Source organism: Artibeus jamaicensis, unplaced genomic scaffold (genome assembly GCF_021234435.1).
Source record: "Artibeus jamaicensis isolate MK-2021 breed Jamaican fruit bat unplaced genomic scaffold, CSHL_Jam_final contig_469, whole genome shotgun sequence".
NCBI lineage: Eukaryota > Metazoa > Chordata > Mammalia > Chiroptera > Phyllostomidae > Artibeus > Artibeus jamaicensis.
The window spans coordinates 2,740,859-2,765,662 of NW_026521847.1; the positions used below are offsets into that span (position 1 = coordinate 2,740,859).

General features: G+C 41.5%; 1 protein-coding gene across 2 annotated transcripts; it reads left to right on the plus strand.

Moving 5' to 3' along the window:
- The first annotated feature begins 544 nt into the window (after positions 1 to 544).
- On the plus strand, positions 545 to 24,657 carry AMMECR1L (AMMECR1 like). 2 transcript variants are annotated; one of them, XM_037125626.2, is made up of 9 exons: positions 545 to 871; positions 2,539 to 2,645; positions 13,831 to 13,914; positions 14,054 to 14,502; positions 16,677 to 16,787; positions 17,109 to 17,223; positions 17,893 to 17,983; positions 19,501 to 19,597; positions 21,279 to 24,657. In XM_037125626.2, the coding sequence occupies exons 4-9, from the start codon at positions 14,096 to 14,098 to the stop codon at positions 21,388 to 21,390; spliced, it is 933 nt and encodes a 310-aa protein (XP_036981521.1). In that variant the 5' UTR covers positions 545 to 871; positions 2,539 to 2,645; positions 13,831 to 13,914; positions 14,054 to 14,095; the 3' UTR covers positions 21,391 to 24,657. The 2 variants fall into 2 exon arrangements, with proteins under 2 accessions (XP_036981521.1, XP_036981522.1); XM_037125627.2 differs by lacking the exon at positions 13,831 to 13,914.
- The last annotated feature ends 147 nt before the right edge of the window (positions 24,658 to 24,804 follow it).

The following is a 24,804-nucleotide window of genomic DNA, read 5'->3' on the forward strand; positions in this document are numbered from 1 at the left end:
GCACCGGGCCTGGGACCCTCCTGGAGTACTTCGCTGGCCAGATGAGGGGTTTGATTTAAAGCTGGTCAGAGCTGCTCTTTCCCGGCTGCTTTGGAAGGCCTGGGCCGGGATAGGTGAGGCACCGTGATCCTCGGCGCTTGGGAAGAAAAGCCGTGGACTGCTAAGGGTCGTACCCTAATGTAGGGCGGAGTGGACCAGCCGGGTCAGAAACCCAGGCTGACGTTCGCAGCCGCCGCCCGCGGAGCCCGCTTTACAAATCCCAGCGCGCCCACCACTCGCTAGTTCCCACGTTCACGTAGCCGAGACGTCCGGCGTACGCTCCACCTCCCGCCGAGACAGTGGCCCCCTAGAACTTCGGACCGTTTGCGGCGACGGCCTCCTCTCGCTCCTCCTCGCAGCAGAACCCTCTTTATTCCAATTGCCCAGGATTGGGCCTCACCACTGCTAAACAGCCGGCTAACTTCAACTCTAGCCAATAAAGTGCGCCGACTGGGGCCACGTGACAGCAGTGGAGCGTGCTCCGTCGGCGCTCTGATCTCGTTCGTTTTCACGGCTCGGCTAGAGGGCGTGTAATCCACTGGAGAACTCCCTACATCCGTCCTCCATTACTGCACTGCCTCCGGTGGCTGCTGGGATACCGGGCGCCTGGTCTAGGCATCACTCAGTCCTCCAGCTGCCCGGCGGTACCTCCAGTTCTTCTCCCACGGCCCGCCGGCCTTTCTTGCTCCGCCCCGTCCGTGCCGCGCGCGTCCCGTCCGCTCGCGGGCCCACTTCTCTCGGGAGCCCCCACCCAGGCGCATGGCTCCATGAAGCATAAGACAGAGCGCGAGAGGTGCCGTCCACCCCGGCTGCGCCTGGACCGAGAGAGAAGGTGGGGAACTGGGGCTGCGCCTCCTCTGCTGGGCTTCATCAGCTAGGGAAGGGGAGCAGCCGGGTTGCAGGCCCCTGGGGTCAATGTGACGGTCCGGGCAGGGTGGGGTAGGGGACCCCGGGCGTCGGAGAAGGGAGGCAGCAGGCGGGCGAGGCCTGTGGCCGTGTCCCTACTGAGGGCGGTGGTCTGAGGCATTACTGGGGGTGGCGGGCGGTAGCCCCTGCTTTGGGTTGTGAGGCGAGGCTCCCACTCCTTTCCTTACATTCTACGGTAAACAGTCTCGGGTCCGGGTAAAGTTTGGGGGTCTCCGGCGCCTCCTGGCGGCCCCACCCGTCGCTTCCTCCTTGCTCCTCCTCTCCCCTCCCCCCTCTCTCTTCAGCCGGGCGTCTGGATTCCAACCCAGCGACTTGGCCCCGCCGCCCCTACCCGTCGCTGGGCTGTCTACCCTAATCCTCCTCACAGTTCTCCGTACTCCTTCCTCAACCCCCTTTTTTCTTACTTTTCGTCTTTTCTCTTAATCTACTTTGCCCCTGCTTGCCTCGGTCTCTCTTCCCCACTCGGTCTCGTCCTTTTCTTGCTTCACCGTCTTTCTCTTCTTACTTTTTTTTTTTTTTTCGCCAACCCCACTTTCAGTCTCTCCTTCCTTACCTACCCATAGCTCCCGTTTCCTTTGTCCCCCCACCCCCTACACATTTTGGGTTTGTTTTTTTTTTTGCCTCCTTCCCAGGTTGTGGGGTTTGCCCTTCATTCCCTGCCCTTCTCTGTTCGGCGACCTTATCGGAACTCACTTTGCCACACTCACCCCTTTATCCCGGTGGGCCTATCCTCTTTCACTGCCCTTTTCTTGGATAGAGTGGGTGGGGCCGGGAGTCTTCCTGCTTATTTACATCTTCGGGAATAGCTTAGTTTTCTACTAATAGGGGGTGGGGAGAGTTGGCGAAGAGATTTATGCAACACTAAGGGTAAGGATGGATGGCTGTTACTTCCAGTTTTCTTCTCCATCTGGAATAACAAGGTGGTATGTCCTCAGGACCTAGCCCTGGCATGCTATCTAGTAATTCTTCAAAACCATCTTTGAAGAGGATTTGGGAATATGTTTGTATTCTGAAACTAGTGGAGAGCCTTGAAATGATATATCTTGGCCTGAGAGCAATTTTTGATCTAAATTAATGGTGGAGAAAGTTTTAAAGTGTATCTCATGTTCAGGTTCAGTAAAATCTTTGATCTTCAATGTTCTCACTTCTTGGTGATTCAGTGCAAGGGACTGCCATTGCCGCCTTTTATTTAGATTTTGAAATGTTTTGAAGTAAAGCAAGCCTGTTCCTTGGCTATTTGTTTTTTAGAAATTGCATTGTTGAACCCTGGTTGGTGTAGCTCAGTGGACTGAGCTCTGTCCTGTGAACTGGCCTGCAAACCCAAAGGTCACTGGTTTGATTCTTGGTCAGGGCACATACCTGGGTTTTGGGCCAGGTCCCTGGTTAGGGGCTTACAAGAGGCAACCCCTGGGTATTTCTGTCCCTCTTTCTCCCTCCTTTCCCCTCTGTCTAAATATAAATAAATAAAATATTTAAAAATTTTTTTGTTGAGTTGTAGTTTTTCAAAAACCATCTCTTACCTCTACACTACCTTGATTTTGTTTATTCACTACACCTGCATTTCCATCTTAGGTACAGGAAGAAGGAATGGAATCAGAAGGAAGAAAATTCATTTCAGAGACAAAGTAGCTCCACTCTGTTGTAGCTGTTCCCCTGGAAATACAAACTTTCTGCTTTCAGTGAGTACAACCTTGGATATTAGGAATAGAATTTCCTTTTTTGTTGTTATTTTTGTTTTTCTTTTAGACCTGTGTTAGAGTATAGGTTTTATCTGGTTCACTCGAATCTTTGTACTTCAGTGAGAGGGTCCTAATGTGGATGAAGTTCCTTCAGCTTGCTCTCTTTTAAACTAATTGAAATATGTAAAGATAAGTTTATTGTCCATAATCCCAATAGAACGACCTATGACCTAGATGGAGGTGTAGCATTACACTTACCCTCTGTGTCTTTAGTACATAAGCCTGGCTGTGCTCCCTCCCAAATTACTACTACATTTTTTTTAAGACAGTCAAAGACCATAACTCAGATTAATGCAATTCCTCTCCAGGTTAGTTATTGGGTCTCTAACACACAGTTATAATCTTAAGATTTTTGGAACATTTTGCCCTAAGTCTGTTATGGTGATACTCTTATCTTGGAAAAAATTCTACATTTGAACAAAGTTCTGGAAAATGTTTATTACTGCTGCATCCCCTTGAGTTTATTAGTAATGTTATGCTAACACTTGTAAGAGAGTTTTTCAGAGTGCTTCACATCATATTGAAGCCTCATGAACCATCTGTTGGGGGTGGGGGTTAGGAAACAAATACTTTCCTTTTACAAATGAAAGAACAGGCCTAGAATGATCTGGCACATAGTAAAGGGAGGGGATCTAAAAACAAAACTTTTGAATCCTATATTTATGTTTTTTCTTTAAGCTAAGCTGACATTAAAATGTAAAGTTCTGTGCAGTTTCCTAAATCTGTAACTTTTAAAGCAATTACATAGGTAGATCTGTATTTTGCAGGGCAATTTTTCATACAGCAAGTGTTTTTGTGTATGATGTGTATGATAGGGTTTCCAAAAATACAGAAACAATTATTTGAAGTGATTACCACAAAGTTTGTGGGGTATATTTTTTGTTTTGTTTTTTTAACATTATTCTATTAACAGTTGTCCCAATTTCTTCCTTTCTTTCTTCCTTCCTTCCTTCCTTCCTTCCTTCCTTCCTTCCTTCCTTCCTTCCTTCCTTCCTTCCTTCCTTCCTTCCTTCCTTCCTTCTCCTTCCTTCCTTCCTTCTTTTCTCTCTTCTTTCTTTTTTTCATTTTGCCCCCCTCCACCTAGCCCACTCCTCTTGTCTGCAGTCAGTCCCCTCTCCCTTGTTGATGTTTCATGAGTCATTCATACATGTTCTTGTTTGTGGCTTTTTCATCTGACTGTTTTGTTGGAAAACTTTCATAAGTAGGCTAGAATTGTAGCTCAGGTGCTTTTTTACTACTCATGATGCAATTATTGGGTTGGGCAAAAAGTCTGTTTAGTTTTTCCATGAGAAAATACATGTTTTACATTTTCACCAATAACTTTATTGATTTGGATATTTTAAGTGTTTTGGCTATCTCCTGCTATTTGCTTCTAATGGGTAAGAGGCCAGGCTAAACATCTTCCATTGCATAAGACAGCCCCACAGCAAAGAATTATTTGGCCAAAATGTCAGAGGTACCTAGAAACTGTAAACCACTTGACATGATCAAATAGTCATAGCACCTTGTCCATATACTGCACAAATCTTTTTTTGTGTTTCAGTTTAATTTTTACCTTTCTTAAAATAATAAAGCAGGCCTGGCTGGTGTGGTTCAGTGGATTGAGTGCTGGCCTGGGAACCAAAAGGTGACCAGTTCAATTCCTAGTGTAGGGCATATGCCTGGGTTGTGAGCCGGGTCCCCAGTAGGGGGGTACGCAAGAGGCAATCACACATTGATGTTTCCCTCCCTCCTTTCCCATCTCTAAAAATAAATTTAAAATAATTTAAAAAAATAATAAAGCATAAAAATGTTGCTTACTTTCTTCCATCTTAAATATTAAAATTGCTACACAAAATTCACTACTTTTGACTTTTATTATTTTTTTAATGCACGCTGATATGACAGCTGTTAGAATACAGTCTAACAAAATTATTTCAAAGTTTTGGCCAAGCCAATATTGAATTGAATTTCTGTTTTAACTCTGTCACAAAGGAAACAACAGTCTTGTTTCCTTCTATGTAAAGCTTGATTTGAACAGACATCTGGACACCAATAAGAGGAAAGAATTCAGAAACCACTTTTTTCTTTGCCTTTTTCCTGCCTTACAAATCTCTTTGGTATAAGGTCATACCCTCTAATAAACTGTTTTGTAGCTTGTTTTCAAAAGGTGAAACTAGAGGGGTTTTTTTGTTTGTCTTTTGTTTTTTTTACCTCTAAGCTTTTCTAGATATTTTAATCTGGTTATTGTTTGAAATCTTACTACTTGGATGCAGTGGTTCTTTTAGTATTCAATACATATCAAGTCTTCTGTAGTAATAGCATATTTATCAAGTTTAGTTTCTTTTTAGTATAAGGTTAAAAGAGGACCCAGGTAAAATAAAACTGTGTATGACTCTCAGACAGCCCAGTATTCTTTCTTATGTTTTCTGGCATTCACAATGAAAAGAACAGTGAATGACTTAGAAGTTGTTGCTCTCCAAAGAGGACAAGCCTTAGGTCACTGAAGTAATAATCACATGTTAATAATGGTATTTTAGCCTAGGCTACAAGGTGGTTCTTAATAGAAGCATTATGAAGACACTTATTTCTGTAGACGTGGTAAGAACTCAGAGCTATGGTTGATTTTTGGAATCAACCCTACTTTTATTAATAGAGGTAGTGGTAGTATTGGTTATAGTAGATACTTTAAATACTAGTTACATGCCAAAGAACTGCTAGGTGCTCTTCATATATTGCACATTGACTGCTCACAAATAACTGTGTTGTAGCAGGAGCCCAATTCCACAGAGATATCAGCCTGAGTTTGCATAGCCAGTATGTGGGAGGTCATAGTTGGGATTTGAGCCTAGAATATAACCTCAGAGCCTAGGTTCTGTTTTCTGAAGATGAGAGCTGCTACAGGAAGATGTCAGTTTGGGATTTTAGGGGTTTTTTTCTTAGGTTTTATTTTGAGAGGGAGAGAAACTTCATTGGTTGCCTTTCTTGCGTGTCCTGACCTGGGGCCAAAACCACAACCCAGACATGTGCCTTGACTGGGAATCGAACCCAAGATCTTTCTCTTTGAGGCACGATGCCCAACCAATTGAGTCATACTGGTCAAGGAGGAAGAGGGCAGCTTGTTGTTTACAGTACTTAGGGGTCTTAGAAGAGGCCCCCTAGTGAGGGAGGAAGGTCCTCTGCCCAACCAGCTACTTCAATCATGGTGTCCTCATATCCTCCCTCAATACTGGTCTTTATTTTTGTAAACATCAGCCATTTATAAGACATCATTTGTATTAATTCCTGAAATCATACATTGCTGTCAGAGCAAATAAAAGGGCTCCATCATTCATAAAGAAAATAAAAATTCTTCCGAAGTGCAGTTGAGAAAGTAGGTTTGGCCTATTGAAGGAAAGCCTTTAACAACCTAAAGTTAAATATCACCTGAGGCCAAGTCCAGGACTGACCAGTTATTGGTGTGTTTTAGTAAAGAAGACAGCTGCCAGCATAAATCAAAGAAGTTAATGAACAGGATATTTGACCTAATGTTTTAATAAATTGTCATATTAACTATCCATTTTTACTAAGAATGAAGCCATTCTTAGTTTTTGAACAGTTGATATTGTTAAAAAGAATAGATATTTAAAATTTAGCTTCAGTTTTCTGACACACTCCACAGTTAGCACATTACAGTGGAGCCCAGTATCTAAAGACTAGGCTAAGACTATGGCACAGAGTTTTGTGCCATAAATTTCCTTCTTATAAAAAAGGCAAACTTGCCTTATCTGGTGTGGCTCAGTGGATTAAGCATGAGACTGAGAATCAGAGGGTTGCCTGTTCAATTCCTGGTCATGGCCACATGCCTGGGTTGCAGGCTAGATCCCTACTTAAGGGCATGTGAGAGACAGCTGATAGATTTTCTCTCCCTCTTTCCTCCCTCCCTTTCCCCTCTCTATAAAAAATAAATAAAATCTTTTCTTTATTATTTTTAAAAGATTTTATTTATTTATTTTTAGAGAGAGGGGGAGAAACATCAGTATGTGAGATACATCAATCAGTTGCCTCTTACATGCCCTCAGTTGGGGGCCTGGCCTGCAACCCAGGCATGTGCCCTGACTGGGAATTGAACTAGTGACCTTTTAGTTTGCAGGCCTGCACTCAATCCATGGAGTCACAGCAGCCAGGGCTAAAATCTTTTTTTTTTTTTTAAGCAACCTTAAATGATGTAACTAGGAGATCAGTAGATAAAATGACTGGTGTGTATATCCAGGATCCTGAGTTAAGTGTTGCGAAAGACAAAACACAAATGCCACCTGGCCTCTGAGACTAAAGTTGAGGATGATTTCATTGTTGGCTGGAATTAAAGTGGCCATAGAACCCTGCTCAGCTTCCCTGCAGAAAGGGAGGAAGAGTCCTCATCTGGTTTTTGTGACAGACCATGAAGGAGGGCAGGACCCCTGAGTGTTGCATGTTAGGTAAATACGTGGTGACTTTTCAACACCGACAGCATACTTTATTCAACACTTGCTGGATTAGGAAGTCTCAAGTAAAGAGGTAAAACAGTAATTTATGAATTTGTCTCCGTCTGGTGGAAATCAATTTTACCTAGTACATTCTCAGTGAACTCAAGTGAACAAAGGAAAATGAGATAACCACTACTGGCTCTTAAAGTAGCCTTTGAGTTTAGCTTTGAAAGTAAGCAAATGAAGGCTTGAGAGAGTGTCGGCGATATATATGTTTGTAAGGCAAAGGTTTTTACACTTAATTACAGTTATTTCAGATGAACTGACTTCACACTAACTATGCAGTTACTCCTACTATGATCAAAGTACCATTGTTGGTAGTTTTTTTATGAACTTTTTAGGAAGAGTAAGAATTCCCATACTATTTCAGAAGAGATGTTGAGTATGTCTTTAGTGGTATTATTATTATTTAAGCTGATCGGACAGCAGGTTCATCTGTTGTATTGAAATTCTGTTATTCTGAGCTATCTTACACTGTACTCTCAGACACCAAGCTGTTGGAGAAATGAGTCTCTTATTGTAGGTTGGTCTTGGAAGCTGAGTCTTGGTCTACTTGGTTGTGGTGAGATGCCTGCTTTGTTGGAATAGGCTTAGAAGAATCCCCAACCTAAAGAGAACATTTTTATGGAATTAGTGGATAATGGTTAATGTTGTAAATACAAAGTATTTACTACCAGCACCCTGTTTTATTTCACATTCTTTATTGTACTTCACTTAATGTTTGCTTTATACTGATAGATAATGTATCGGCCCCCTTAAAAACATGCCTTCAAAATAATTGAATGGAGGAGGGGAGATGGGCTGAATAGGTAGGCTACAAATGAAAAATGGTAAAGCTGAATATTGGGTTCCTTATGCTGTTTTATTTTGTTTGTGTTTTGAATTTTCCATATATTTTATAGAATAAATTTTTAAAGTGACACAGAAAGTTGGTAGCACTGCCTTTGGTCACTGATTGAGAATATCATTTGAATTGTTTGCTGCAGTGAAATGTGTGGACCTAAAGAACCACAGATTTGGGTTGGCTCCCCCCCCCCCAGAGAGAGAGAGAGAGAGAGAGTGTGTGTGTGTGTGTGTGTGTGTGTGTGTGTGTGTGTGTGTAAAATTGTCATACAAGTATAGTTTCTCCAATTTCCCCCCACCTCTCACCCTCAAACCTAAACATAACTATTAAGAACAAATGAAAGACATAGATGTAGGTAAAGATGTCAGCTAAATAAGGTAAAAATTACTATTTTTTTTGTTGAAGTACTGTTGTCTCCATTTTGTTCCTGCAACTCTACCCAGTGCCAGTTATCCCTACGTCCCACCCCCTTTGGCTTTATCCATGTGGGGGACAAACCTTTAAACATGTTCCTTCCTCTTTTTTCCCCTATAATCCACACTCCTTACCCCTCTGGTTACTGTCAGTTTGTTCTCTATTTTTTTCGATGTCTCTGGTTATATTTTGTTTGCTTCCTTGTTTGTTTTGTTGATTAGGTTCCACTTATAAGGGAAATCATAAGGTATCTGCCTGGATTATTCCACTTAACATTATGCTCTCCATTTCCATCCACATTGTTGTAAAGGGTAGGAGCTCCTTTTTTCTTTCTGCTGGGTAGTACTCCATTGCATAAATGTATCATCATTTTTTGATCCACTCATTTTCTGATGGGCACTTAAATTGCTTCCAGCACTTGGCTGTTGTAAATTGTGCTGCTGTGAACATTGGGATGCATAGGTTCTTTTGAATTGGTGATTCAGGATTCTTAGGGTATAATCCCAGCCATGGAAATGCTGGGTCAAAAGGCAGTTTCATTTTCATTTTTCTTAGGAAATGCCACAGTGGCTGCACCGCTCTGTATTCTCACCAACAGAGAACTAGGGTTCCTTTTTCTCCACAGCCTCACTAGAACTTCTTCATTGATTTGTTTATGATGACCATTCTGATGGGTGTGAAGAGGTATCTCATTGTAGTCTTAATTTGCATCTCTCTGATAGCTAGTGATGCTGATTTTTTAAAGAGATGGAAGGAGAGAGAAAGGGAGCCATTAATTTGTTGTTCCATTAATTGATGCATTTGTTGGTTGATTCTTGTACATGCCCTGACCGGGTATCAAACCCACATTCTTGGTGTATCATGACGATGCTGTAACAACCTGGTCAGGGATGGGTTGCCTCTTTAATTTCAAAATCGTTGTTTGGGAGGGTGTGAGAAATTGTGTAATGTAATGAGTTGTGACCGTGCTGACTGCAGATCAGTAATTGCTGTTGTGTGTAGGCAGATTATTCCTAGACTTCAGTTCATGAAAATCTTCTACTGCTCAGGTAGTTGGTAACACCCACTAAGGAATACCTGAGTCGCCACCATCTCCTAACATATAGCTCTTTTTTCATGTATGTTTTAGTGTAATGAGAATGAGGAAATTTTTTTCTAACCTTTGTGTTTCATCCCTTTTCTTTTGTTTCTTTGAATTTTGGGCTCTTTAAAGGCAGAGTTTCTGGGTCCTCTTAGCCCTGTTAAAACTACAGTTGTCTAGAGATAGTTCTGTTGTTTCATTAAACACATGTCCTAAATCCCTTTCCTTCAGTTACATAAAAGGTAAAAAGTCAAATAAGAGCTCAGAGGCCTTAAAGTGACATCCTTTGTGAACTCAAATGATAATGTCAGGGGAACTGGTAAATATTCAGGTGATGGCTTAGGTGTTGGTTTTGAATTTTTCCTGCTCCATTTTTCTTGGCAAGATTCTGCCACCTATTTGGCTAGCTTTTAGTATACCCTTGAATGCAGTTTGTTTTTTATTATGCCTTTGGGAAAGGGACTGAATCCAACGGCTCTTATTGGCAGGCCTCACACTTCTTTGTGATTTAGTGGGAAAATCCAGGCCTTGGACTCTAACAGATAAGACTGTGGTCCCAATTTTAATTCTTCCACTTAGTGGTAGTCTAACTTTGGGCAGGTTCTCTAGCTTATTAAGCCTGAGGTCCCACTTTGCTGAATAGGTTTGAGGGTTTGTGAAACCCTGTTTAAAGAGCACCAGTACAGAGTAAGTTCTGGCCCTCCAGTAGTTCCTTACTTGTGGGAGCAGCTAAATAAATTGACACTTAATATGTATGAAGTCCATCACATACCTTAGTATTATTATCCTGACAGCCACATGAGGCAAGTCCTATTGTTCCCATTGTGAACAAATTGAATCAGAGAGGTTAATCCTGAGGGAATCAGGATTTGAACCCAGGCCAGTTAGCTTTGGAGTTAACCTTGTCAACCAACACATCCTGCTTCCTCTGTTAATAGTCTGAACAAGACAACAAAGTCCATGCTCAGAAACAGTATACATTTTGGACGTTTTAATGGGCCAAGTGCATAAGGCTGTTTCAAAAAGAAGACTGTTTCAAGCCCCACATGAAGTGTACAAGCTATTTTTCCTTGGTTATAGACAACTTTCATCTCACTAAGAATTGCTATAGATGCAAAATTGTGTATTTTATGGATCATCATATATCAAGAAAATAAATATTTGTGGACTGTTTATGTCATTCAACTTAAAAATATCTGATTTGATTTTAAAAATTACAGAATTTATAACCAAAAACTATGTTGTAGAGCAATGTCTAAAAAGGCAATCATGTGCTATGTGTTCAAATCATAGAGAAAATTTTAGGTAGAACAACACATATATAATTTGGGGAAGGGCCAGCACTAACATTAATGATTTGAAAAAAAAGCAGTATACTTTTCTCGTTAACAAAATTTTACAGACTTTGGTATAATTGACATTGAAATAACTAGGATCTATTCTTCTGATTCTGTTGATTATTAACAGAACAGAAAGAGGATCATGGTCATCTTATAGCTATACATTTTTACCTTACGTTTAAGGTGTGTTAAGAAAAAAGATTTAGTGATTTCCAGCCAAGATGGAGGCATAGGTAGATATGCTTTGCCTCCTCATACAACCTAAAGAAGAACAAGTTTAAAAACAGAAAATAACTAGGATTGCCAGAAAATCAAACCTACAACCAAGAAGTTAAAAATTCATCCAGATTGGTAGGAGGGTCAGAGACAGGCACCTGGGTCAGAGAGGAATAGCAGTAAGGTGGCACTTGGAGGGCTGGGTTGGGTGAGGGAACAGGCCATTCCACATTTCCACACGGATAAACCAGAAAGAACAACTGGGGAGTGAGGTAGATCGCACAACCCAGGTTTCCAGTGCAGGGAAATAAAGCCTTAAAACCTCTAACTGTAAAAGCCTATGGGTGTTGCAAGGGCAGGAGAAACTCTCAGCCTCACAGGAGAGTTCAGTGGAGAGACCCACAGGGTACTACAATGTACACAAACTCACCCTCCCAGGAATTAGCACCAAAAGGGCCCAATTTACTTGTGGGTAGCGTGGGAAGTTATGAGAACCAACCAAGAGCTGAGCAAGTGGCATTCTTCCCTCTCAGACCCCTCCCCCACATACTGCACCACAACCCAGCTAAGCAGGTTGCTTTGCTCTGGCAAATACCTAAGGCTTCGCCCCTTACTACATAACAGGTGAGCAGACATAAAAAATATGGCCCAAATGAAAGAACAGGTCAAAGCTCAAAAAATAGAACTAAGCAATGAAAGGATAGCCAGCCTATCAGATGCAGAGTTCAAAACACTGGTAATCAGGATGCTCACAGAAAAGATTATGATGGAAAAAATAGAAAAAGTGAAGGCTGTAGAAAGTGAAATAAAGGAAAATGTACAGGGAACCAACAGTGAAGGGAAAGAAACCAGGACTCAAATCACTGACTTGGAGCAAAATGAAGAAATAAGAGTTCACAAAACTGAGGACAGTCTTAGGAACTTCCAGGACAACATTAAACATTTTACAATTCGAATCATAGAGGTGCCAGAAGGAGAAGAGCAAGAGCAAGAGATTGAAAAATGAAGAACTTCTCCAATCTGGCAAAGGAAATAGACTTTCAGGAAGTCCAGGAAGCTCAGAGAGTCCCAAAGAAGTTGGGCCCAAGGAAGTACACACCAAGGCACATTACATTACCTAAGATTAAAGAGGAGAGAATCTTAAAAGCAGCAAGAGGAAAGGAGACAGTTGCCTACAAAGGAGTTTCCATAAGACTGTCAGTTGATTTCTCAGAAGAAATCTTGCAGGCAAGAAGGGGCTGGAAGGAAGTATTCCAAGTTATGAAAGGCAAGGACCTTACATCCAAGAATACTCTTATCAAGCAAAGCTCTCATTTAGAATGAAAGGTCAAGTTAAAGGAGTTCATCATCACCAAGCTCTTATTATATAAAATGTTGAAGGGATTTACCTAAGAAAAAGAAGTTGATGAAAAGTATGAACAGAGCCCTGGCTGGTGTAGCTCAGTGGATTGAGCACAGGCCCGTGAAGCAGAAGGTCACTGGTTTGATTCCCAGTCAGGGTACATGCCTGAGTTGCAGGCCAGGTCCCCAGTGGGGGGCCATGTGAGAGGCAACCACACATTGATGTTTCTTTAACTCTTTCTCCTTCCCTTCCCCTCTCTCTAAAAATAAATAAATAAAATATTTAAAAAATATGAACAGTAAAATGACAACAAACTCAACAACTATCTCCAACTGAACCTTAAAAAAAAAACCTAAGCAAACAACTAGAACGGGAACAGAATCACAGAAATGGATATCATATGGAGGGTTATCAGCGGGGAGGGTGCTAGGGAAGAATCGGGGAAAAGGTACAGGGAATAAGAAGCATAAATGGTAGGTACAAAATAGACAGGGGAGGTTAAGAATAGTATGGGAAATGCTGAATCCAAAGAACTTGTATGTAGGACCCATGGAAATGAACTAAGGTGAGGGAATGCTGGTGGGAGGGGCAGGTGCAGGGGGGAGGAGAAATAAAGGGGAGAAAGAAAATGGGACAACTGGAATAGCATAATCAATAAAATATATTGAAAAAAGATTTAGCATAAAAGATCCTCTGGTTTACATCATCAGATGGGACACTTTTTTCTGGCCTATCTGATGCCACATTATGTTAAGGTAAGTAGCTTTACATAGGTCTGCTTTGTTATGACAGTGCAGAATGGCTACCTCACAAAAGGACTATAAAGCTTGGGTCATTTGTATGAATAAAGGTTCCTACTGGGTTGTAGCTTTTCTTGAATGAGTCTTTAAAAGGGTAGAGAAATTGAAATGAGTTTAGAGAACTAAGGAAAATGAGTAGTATCAGAATGATAGCTGTGGGGGTACAGAAAGATGGGAGCTTTGTGTTAGAAGGTGTGCTAAAGCTCTTTCTTGAGAATAACAGCTAAACTGCATTTCACCGTCACTAAGGTCTGGGGCTGAAATTACACATACATATATTTAGGTTGGTGTTGCAGAAGATGCTGTGAAAGGATGTGGTTAACAAGGAAAAGCATGAAGGTTCTTCTGGGATCCTTTAAAGTAGAGAGTGGTTCAGTTTGGATCCTATGAGATGGTAGAGAAAGCAACCTGATGAAGAGTCTGATGAGTCAAGTGCAATTTTTTTAGTCATTTTTGAAATGCCCTTCATCATCTAGCTTCACAATGGCTGCCACCCAACTCTTTCTTCTGCCCAGGGGAGTCCTGGGCAAGAGAACGTTGTTGCCTGCTTCTATTCATGGTGATCATAGCTTTATGGGAATTTTTTTTTAAATGTCCCCTTTAGGAAAAGTTTGGGAGTTGCTGGTCTGGAACTCAGGATATCTTCTAGCCCTGCTGGTCTGAGACCCTTTGTGACTATGTGACTTGGGTGAGAAAGAGAATTAATCACTCTTGCCTCTCTGTGGAGACTCTTTCTCTTTGGTTTTTGTTTTCTCATTTTGCCTTTGGTTTCTGATTTCTCTTTTTAGCTAACCTAATTAAATTAATGTTTACCTATTCCTTTCTAGTTAGAGTTCTCTAGCATTCCAAACCTCAAGCACTGAATCAGGATGGGAAAAAGACGTTGCGTTCCTCCACTCGAGCCCAAGTTGGCAGCAGGCTGTTGTGGGGTCAAGAAGCCCAAGTTATCTGGAAACGGAACGCACGCTCACGGGAACCAATCCACAACTGTCCCTGGCTCTAGTTCAGGACCTCTTCAAAACCACCAGCATGTGGATGGCAGCAGTGGTCGGGAGAATGTGTCAGACTTAACTCTGGGACCTGGAAACTCTCCCATTACACGAATGAATCCCGCATCGGGAGCGCTGAGCCCTCTTCCCCGACCCAATGGAACTGCCAACACCACCAAGAATCTGGTGGTAACTGCAGAGATGTGCTGCTACTGCTTTGATGTCCTCTACTGTCACCTCTATGGCTTCCCACAGCCACGACTTCCTAGATTCACCAATGACCCCTAGTGAGTAAATCCATCAGGACAGGGGACAATGAGAAAACCATGATGGCATCTTTCTACTAGTATAAATAGAGAGAGTCTGCTACTTACAAAATCTTTAACATGATATGGGCACAAGGGAGCAGGAATACGATGATAAATGTCTAACAATATTTGTAATGTTCACTGAATTTGGTATTGGAAGGGGACTAGGTTATATTTAATTTCTCAAGTGGAGAGGTCCACTATCACGCCATTGTGGACCCCAGTAGTGTTGACTCCGAGTGAATTGGGAGTGTCTGAGGGCCAGGTTAGAGACTAGGAGCTCATTTAGTGGGAGCTGTAATGCTCTTAATAAAGGTCCCCACTTTGTTCATTGGCAATCCTAATTCCACAGGACCACTGGCATTTCACCCAGAATGTCGGAATCTGCTTTACTGTTTTTAATTCAAGACTCTATTGTTTGTCCCCAGCCTTCTCATGTGTCAGTGATGTAAACAGGGAGTGTGTATAAAGCTTAAAGTGAAGAAACTCATGCTAATGTTTACTCCTTTCTCAGAATTGGAAGCAGATCTGAGCTAGCTTGCAAGAGCTTGCTTCCTTTTATTTTTTTAATAAGATTTTGTTTATTTTTAGAGAGACAGGAAGGAAGGGAGAAAGAGGTAAAAAAACAAACTATTGCTCTGTCTCTCACACGCCCACAGCCAGGGACCTGGTGCACAACCCAGGCATGTGCCTTGACTGAGAATCGAACCAGAGACTTTTTAGTTCGTAGGGTGATAGCCAACCCACTGAGCCACACCAGTCAGGGCTAAAAGAGCTTTTTGGTTTTGTTTTTCAAAAATGCTTTTGGAACACTCATTGCCCTGAGGTCATTCATTCCTTAGCTGTCAGTGCATAGTAAGGCATTGCACAGTCCTAGTGGACAGGGAATGGAGGGGCATGAAGAAAAAATCCTTGTTCTTGGGATGCTTGTTGAGATGGCAAACCACACATACAAAGCTAAATATTGTGTGGCACAAAGTGTGGGCAGAGTATAGGGGAAGTCACTCGTGTAAATTGCGTCAGGAAAGAGAATATGTAGAGAAAAAGCCCTAACTGTTCAGGGCAGTACTGCCATGGTAAAACAAACAAACAAACAAACCCTACTGAGCAGGTTAAAATGCTCAGCTTTGGTCTGAGTGGGATTAGGTATATCCTGGAAAGGAGAGAGACACAGGTTTGGAGAAGTGTGTGGTGGCTGCAGCATTGCAGGCTGTTATAGCCAGTGGTTTATAGTCTCATCTTAAAGAGAGTGGAGGAATACTTGGAGGGTTTTTGAGTGGGTGTTGAGACAGTAACTCTGGCACGTGCTATTCAAGTGTTTTAATGCAAGGGAAAGATATATAGATAGGTAAGGGATTGGTTTTGTAATAGTGATCAAAGAAGTAGGTAACTTTAAAGTTTTAATTTGCTTTTTAGAAGTGTTTAACTTAAGAATCTAAGAAGGAAAGGTATAGGAGTTTGGCAGAATCTGAGGATTAGGGACAGACCTGTGACCTCTTTCTAAAAAAACCTGTCACCATCAATCCGATGTAGCCTGATGAATGAATCATGGCTTTGGCTTAGAAACAGAGAATGGCAACTTCTAAAAATGAGCTCTCTTCTGGAAACATGGTTTTTCTTTCCTGAACACTTAAGAGCAGGAAATATTTATAGTTGCCAGTGGCAGAAATAATTATGGGAACAATATGGGGTTGCAGCAAGTGCTTGCAGGTAAGGAAGAGGTGTATAAGTCTAGTGTGTCTTCATGAAGGATGGAATTAGGGAATTTGGACATTCAAAGTAGAGTAAAGAAGAGGAGAAAGACAGAATTAAAAGGAAAAAGTGTAATACTGAACTTTTTTCAGGACTGGCTCTGAGGAATAGAGGAAGAGGAATATAGCACATACATGTGGTATCTAAACTGACAGCAAGGCACATAGGAAAGGTTGCCCAGAGAGCCTAGCCTGTCTTCATGCTGCCTTGTCGTGAGTTATCCTCTCATTTCCCTTCAGGAACTACATGATTCCCAGAAAGGCAGAGAGTCCTTCAGATAGCTGCCAGTTCAGAAAACAATCTGTTTGGGGAATAACAAATGAACAGGAATAAAGCCAAGGTTTTGTTCTTACCCATGATTAATTTGGGGCTGGAGAGTGTTTTGTGTTTTGCTTTTTTAGTCCGCTCTTTGTGACATGGAAGACAGGGCGGGACAAGCGGCTTCGTGGCTGCATTGGGACCTTCTCAGCCATGAATCTTCATTCAGGACTCAGGGAATACACGTTAACCAGGTAATTAAATGAGGCCTCAGATAGGCGGAATAATTGGCAATCAATGTATCTATGAAATGGAAAACAACTGCCTGACTTTATGTCTTCTAAGAAATAAAGAATGAACATTCTCTTTTTAATAATCAGGAAATGGGGAGTTTTAATCTGATGAGTCACCACTTTAATCAAGTATAGACAGTTAATAGAATCAAGTTTTTTAGCACATGAGTATTAATGGGTGATAAAAATTGAGCTAGTCTCTACATAGCTCAAGTTGTAAATATTCAGGCACATGCTGCCAACTCCAGAGTAGCCTCACTTATGTTTTTTGTTCTCTTCCAGTGCACTTAAGGACAGCCGATTCCCCCCTCTGACCCGAGAGGAGCTGCCTAAACTTTCCTGCTCTGTCTCCCTCCTTACTAACTTTGAGGATGCCATTGATTACCTGGACTGGGAGGTGAGAACAGCTGCATTTGGAACTCTGCATCTCTCGTTGCATTTGGGTTCGGGTTAGTACATGGTAATGTATCTCCTTCATTGAGAGGGCATAAGAATGTGAAAGCTAAGCTTGGAAGCAATTGTGAGCAACATAGGTGACAGAAAAGGTGCTACAATATTAGAAGCAGAAAGAGTTATGAAGATCTTCTTCTCTTTCTTCCCAGTCCACTCTTGTTCACATCCTCCTCCCATGTCTAATAAGAAAAAATAATGAGGATAAAGCACAATATTCCAGATCCCTCTGGGTAAGCCCTTGAGTAAAAGTTATTAGAGTCATTTGTGAATAGTCATGAACCCAGATCAAAACTCTGTGGTATGTTCATATTAATGGAAGAGATAGTAGGTAGACTATTCAAGATTATTACACAAGCTACTGAAATAATTTATTTTTGCAATCTTTATACTCTCAGAGCTGGCTACATGTAGAATCACACCTTATTTCAAGCTAAATTTTTTTTTTGGCTTTTATACCTGAGAGTGTATTAGTGATGATAATCAACAGGTTCTCCTTTTCTCAGTCCTGGATCAAGCTGGTGAGGGGACAATGTTAGTTTATATATGGACAGCTGAAGTTCCCTTAGAATAAGTAAATGCTATTTATTTGGTTGTGGGGTTTTTTTCCTCATAGGTAGGGGTCCATGGGATTCGAATTGAATTTGTCAATGAAAAAGGCATCAAACGTACAGCCACATATTTACCTGAGGTTGCTAAGGAGCAAGGTGAGTTGGACAAATGGAATTTCAGTAAACGATACTTTATTGTGTTGCTGACTAAAAAGCAGGAAAATGGAGTGTGTGTCTTTCACCCCAACTGCAACTAAGAGTGAGTGCCTTTTTTCCTCTTAATATCTATAAAATTCTTACAGACTGAAAAAAATTAACTCTCTTCAAGATGCAGAAACTGGGGAAGGGGGAAGGAGGTAAAGATTTCTCCTCCTTGCTTAATTCACTTTCAGTGAATAGCTTTATTTATTGTCCTCCAGGATGAGTAATTATAGCAAAATTCCACAAATCAACTTGACCATATTTTGGAGTTCATTGTTAAAGGGAAGCTGCATGTATTGGGGTTTTGAACTCTTGGTCATAAATTATTACACAATATTATGCTTAGAAAAAGACAAAACATAACTTTTTTTAATAAAGAACTTGGGAGATGTGGGGAAAATAACTTGGTAGTTACTAAGTTCTTAACTGCAACATTAAAGGGTAGGACATAGGTTGGGCAAGTTTTCTCTTTAAAAGAATACATTTAAATGTTGCCTGTACATTAATGATATGTAGTTTAGTATATTAGTGAACTAATATACTTAGTTCACTATACTTAGGGAAGGAGAAAGAGAAGGAGAGAAACATCAATGTGTGAGAGATAGATCAATCAGCTGCCTCCCACACATCCCCAACTGGGGACCAGGCCCACAACCCAGGCATGCACCCTGACCAGGAATTGAACCAACAACCTTTCAGTTTGCAGGCCAGGGCTCAATCCACTGAGCCACACCAGTCAGAGTGCCTTGTCGGTTTTTATTGTGGTTTTGTTTAAACTTTTTCAAGAGTAGTGTGGATATGACATAAAAAATTAATAAATCTAACATTTTTTACAAGATGTCATACCATAAGTATTTTTTAATACTGAAATGTGACAGTGCCTTAGGTAAATAATCAGATAACATTTGCCATTTGAAAGTCGATTGGGAAAATTATAAAGTGGCACATCTTGCAGTAACTTAGGGAGTTTTCTTTGGTTTTCAAATTGATATATTTAGTTTTATCTGTTTTAAAATGTGCATGAACAACACGATAGTATATGTATGAACAACTTTCCCACCCATCCTGAAGGAATAGCTTTCTTCTTTTCGTTAATTCTCTATAATACAAAATAGATTTCCTAGAAATCCTCAAAGGCCCGCAAAGAAATACAAGCTGCAGAATTTGAATTCTCTCTTTCCACAGAACAGCCCTGGTTTACCAGCACTAGGTCAATAACCAGTTGTATGTTGGGATTACCTCTGACTGGAAAGACATAGGAGCAGGGAGCCTGGCGACAGCCATATGTCATGTGTCAGGTCATAATCTCAATTCTCCAAGGTTTTACTTGGACTGTTAGTGAGGCAGACAACTCAGTGCCCAGGGCTTCCTTTGCCCCTCCCTAGCAGACTTGGCAGTTTCTCTTCTCTCATGGTGTGGAAGCATGTCCCCTCTGTCACTGAGCATTGACCTCAGTGTGTGTCTCTTCTCAGACTGGGATCAGATCCAGACAATAGATTCCTTACTCAGAAAAGGTGGCTTTAAGGCTCCGATTACAAGTGAATTCAGAAAAACGATCAAGCTTACCAGGTAAGCCCCTGTTTCATCTTCCTTGTCATTTTAATTTAGTTGGGTTTGGATGAAGGGTACTTTTGCTGGCAAAGGGAAAAAAATTTTCTCTGCACTCTCTAAACCACAGAAGTATGGTAAGGTTGAGGCTCTGAGGAGAGTGACAGCAAAGGCAGACTCCCCAGCATCCTGAGCAGCTCGGCAGCTAACCCAGTAGCAGGAGGAGCAGGGCTGGGCCACTGAGAAAATTGTGGATGTCTTTGCCAGACTTAATTTTTTTGGGAGAGACTGAGGGGGGAATTTGAGGTCAGGAGAGAAGGCCCTCAGTGCAGAAGGCCAAGGTCAGTTGAAGTCACATGCAATTAGGTGGTAGGGATACAGGTGGCATGTTAAAAGAATAGTTAGAAAATACTTTTTATAAAGAGTTAAAAGGAAACATTTCCTTGTTTGGGGTGATTGGTTCCTTGGGGAGGCTGCCTAGTGTGGTAGAAAGTACATGAACTTGGGGTCTGAAACTTAGCTCCACCACTTAGCTATGTGACCTGGGTCAGTTATTCTGCCTCTCTGAGTGGGAAAAAATTTCCTGTCTGTAAAAAGTGAGTGATAGTGCCTTGGGGTTGTTTTAGGTTGTGTAAGGTATGTATGAGGAATTCTAGTCCAGGGCCAGGTAGTAGATGTCAGTTCTCTTCCCATCCCTACTGAAATCGAAAACACTGAGAGGTTTACCTTCTGTGGGCTTCAGTGGGCCTCTGGCCCCCTAATCTGTAAAATGCGGAATAATCATATAGTAACTTCACAGGTCTATTTGGAAGATAACCCAGTGTTTTTGAAATGCTTTGGATTCCAAAAAAAAACACTTCAAATACAAAGCATTATATTATTATTATTATTATTATTATAATTTATTTGAACAGCCATTTCCCTGTCAAAATTCAGGAATAATCACCTTGCAATGGAGGAGTGATTACAGTGGGAAAGAGATGGCTCTGGGTAAGGATTGTCACACCCAGCTCCTGTGGTCTGTAGTAGGCTCCATAGGTTTGTAACACCCCATGCTTTGCATCCTGACTCATGGCTCTTTCCAGAGCAAAGCCAAAGTGCTAAAGTGCTATGAATTCTGTTCTGATGACCCTGTGATATGACATGGCATATTCATCCAGGAATTGAGACCAATCCTATATATAGCCCCAGGATTCTTTAACCTGCTTCATGAGAATTTGACCCAGAGTTAGGTTACCTGTGCCCCTTTGGTTATAAATAACTTGTTTGTTGCTTTTTGCAAACTAAGGTTGCATTTCTGTCAATTCATTTTAATCTGAAAGTAGATAATGAAGTTTATACTGGGCATTGGTTGCATCATCTTCCAATCTGCCACCCATGTAATTTGACTTGAAATTCTTCCTCCAGGCCCCAGTTGCAGATTGCTTAAGAGCAGCCTGATGATAAACATATATAGTGTTTAAAGGTGGGATGTGCAGAAAACACATTCTCAGGGGTATTGTGATTGTGCTTTTTTCATCTTGTTCATTTGTAATAACATTGTTTTTTTGTGCTGTCTTTCATTTTCTGTAAGTAAGGTTGCTCTTGGTCTTCCATTTTATTCTTTCAAAATGTGGAATAAGCTTTTGGTTTTCTCTGCTGAGTGACTTTCCTGAATGAAATATTTGGGGTTCATAATACCCTTCCCTGTTTCCTTACACAGGTACCGAAGTGAGAAGGTGACAATCAGTTATGCAGAATATATTGCTTCTCGACAGCACTGTTTCCAGAATGGCACTCTTCATGCCCCGCCCCTCTACAATCATTACTCCTGACACAAGGCTGCATGACCAGTCCCACCCCCCTGTGGCCACGAATGGCTATGACATCATTGGAGCAGATGCCTCCTCTTCCTGGTCCAGTTACTTCTATTACTGCACCATTTTATGATGCTAGCTTCCGTTGCCAAGTCTGCCTCCAGCTGACTGGCGGGGGCGGGGAAGTGGGGTTATATTGAATGAAACAACTTGAGGGGCCCAAGCCTTATCTCAGCCTTTCCTCATTATGGGGTTCCATTGGATTGGGGCTCTTCCATGACTAGTGAGAATTGCTGTGTGGGTTCAGAAGACCCTTGGCATGCAAGTGGCCACCTGTGTGTTGGCCACACAGTGGAAGCTGGAATTGATGATTCTTGAAGGCTCAACCCACAGACACCTTTATAGCTTCCCCAGATTAAGGAGGTATATTTCCCTGGCAGTCTGGGCAACGGAGACCAACAAGAAACATTTTTAGGTTGTTTTAAATTCCTTTTTTAAAATTTCCAGTTTATTGCATACCAACAGTTGATTACAACCTCCATGCTTCATAAGTGGACGCCATGTTAGGGTTGAACGTGGGCACTTCAGGTCCTTTGAGGCTCCTGGACAGAGACCCACATCATATTGGATGGTGTGCCAGATCTCATTGCTCAATCAGCCTTGAAGGATTTAATTTTCACCCTACTAGCCATTGGATGTTCTGACACTCCTTCCATTAAGTCTCCCGGTATTGAACAGAGAGAGCTCTGTGGTATAACCTGCCAAGGAATGAACTGGGATGCCTACAGGAGGTCCTGACGTCATTGCTGCATGCAGTGTGCAAGGAAAGACTGCGTCCTTACCACCCGGCTACCTCACTCCTTTACTGGTAGCAGTGCCTATAGGTGGATCTAGGTTCACAGAAGACATAGATATTCAAACAAGCACCTGGGTTGGGCTTTAGAAAGACACATTGTCATAGGAGAGAATACAGGGTCTCCGAGCTATTTTTTTCTTTTCAGGCAACCATCTTTAAGGGACTTAAAAACCAGTGGTGTCTAGTTTTCCTGTAGAAGTGAGAAAACAGTTTATAATTTAGTCCTTTACAGGATTTGAGAACAAAGCTGTGTAACTAAACAAGGTGAATTGTTAACTTGCTTAATATGCTGGGAATCTTCACCCAATCAGGGCAGAGCCAAGTAGTTCATTTTATTCTAGGTCATTTAGATTTTCATGTGGTATATTTCCCTTTCCCATTATTGCTTACTCTAAATAGCTCTCAGCAAATTTTCTTTCCTCTTGCCTATTCTCTCACTAGTGGCAAAGTTTATAGAATTAAGGACTTGGAAGGTGCTTTGGAAACATTGTCATAGAGGCACTGCTGAAATTATTCACAGGAAGGGGGTGGCCAATTGGAAGAAAAGACTGTAAGGGTAATACACTGGTTTTCAACAACATGCAAGTGGATTGGATGTCAACCTGGTGGACGCAATGTTTTGATTTATTTTAAAAAGTTTATGTGGCGATGGTGTGGCTTTCCAGAATGGGCAAATAGTAAAGTTAGACAGAAATGGGGTGGACAGGACAAGGACACAGTGTTAAGAAATGACATGTGCTATTTGCAGGCATTGCTCTCGTTTCCTGGAAGAGGTGAATAGAGGTGAGGTGAGCAGATTTGCTTAGCATCTTCTGTTCATGAGGATGTGGACTGCAGGGGGAATGGGCCAGCAGCAGGATGCCAGGCCCATTCCTGCATCCTGCCACTCTTCCTGCAGTTATTGAAAACTATTGAAGATGAAGGATTCTTTCATGATTTCCTGCTGCTGAGAATAATAAATGTCTTATTACACATGTGACAACAGTTATTTTAGGTGCCACGGATTGATGTCAGGGTGGTCAGTTTGGGACTAAACCACCCATCTTCATTTTGTACGACAGTATTGATACATAGGGCTACACTCATTACTGTTCAAGTGTTCTATGTTGAAAGTTGTGTTTAATTTCTAAAGATTGAAAAAATAAAAAAAATTGGTGCTAAAATTTTATCCCTGAGCATGCTCAGTGAAACTGGTCATGCAAGCATTTACAGTGCCATGCTCTTCAAGCCTATTTTTCCCTGTAGAAATGTTGCCCTATTTAATTTTATTTTATTGAGGGTGGGGTAGGATACCTGCCATTTAAGGAAATGAACAGAAAATTTAAAACCTGCAAAATGCAGGGGAAAGGGAATCAGTGCACAAGAATTGGGCTGGTTAAGACCAGCACCACACTGCAGTGGGCTCAGTATTTGTGGAGAAGCCTTACCCTGCGCGTTCCTTCACACTCCGTACAAGTCCAGCAATGGAGGTGCTCAAGGTCCTCTTGCTTGTCAAGAATACTTGAGTTGACGAAAATTATTTGGCCCTGTAAGCAATGGCACTATAAGTGTCTATCCCAAAAGGGGCCTATTCAGGAAGCAGTCTGGAAGTATATGGTCATGGTCACTTCATAAATATGTGTGGCAGCTTTGTATAGGGAGGTGATGGCTCTAAACTGAAACTGAACTGCCTTCCACACACTTAACCAGTGCAGTGATGAGGGTGGCCAACACGTGTGAGTGGTGGGTTTAAAGAGAAGGGGATTTTTTTGCTTGGTGTTTTGTTAGTCCTTGTGCTGCTCAAGCTGAACAGTAGGTGACCACTGTTCTAAAGGGACCAGCCCAACTTGGCTGGTTTGGTTCAGAATTTGTTTCATCCCTAGCTGTGAGTGCCTTTTGGTCTAGAAAGTTGGGTTGTCTCATAAACCCACAGCTGGGACATTCTCTGTAATTATGAATTGTGTTCGTTTTACATTGAAAGAGAATGTCTTTGATCAGTAGAGTTTGTCAGTGTTAGATTGTTTCCACTGTGAGTTTCTTAAACTTTTTTGCTTCATAAGTAATAAAGCAATTCATGTTAGAGTTCCTTTCAACATGAAAGGTTTGTAATTGAGACATTTTATTGTTTATAATAAAAATCTATACAGGAGTGTTAGGTGTTAATTTTAATATTTGCACAAAATCTGTTTTCCATGTTAACACCTACAGTTTCACTAACTGATGTTTTCTGTTGAGATTCTGGAGCTTAGGGAGCTTGTGGAGTTTTTTTTGTTTTTTGTTTTTATCCTTATTTCCCTGAAGCAAGAGACTTCGTATGGCCTTCGAGTGCAAGGACTTCAGACCAATTCTTCGTATTACACTTGGTTGCCTCTTGGCTATATAACTTCTCAGTGCAAATCATTGAACTCTTTAACAAAGTATTGTAGAGAATAAATCATAATGGGTAAAAATTGTTGTTCGGCCTCTTTTTTTGGAGTACTGGTAACAGTCAATAATATAGTATTGAGTCAGGCTGCATATTTTGTGTGGTATTAATGACCTCCAATAACCATGCACGTGTGTGTGTGTGTGTGTGTGTGTGTGGTTTTAGCAATGCT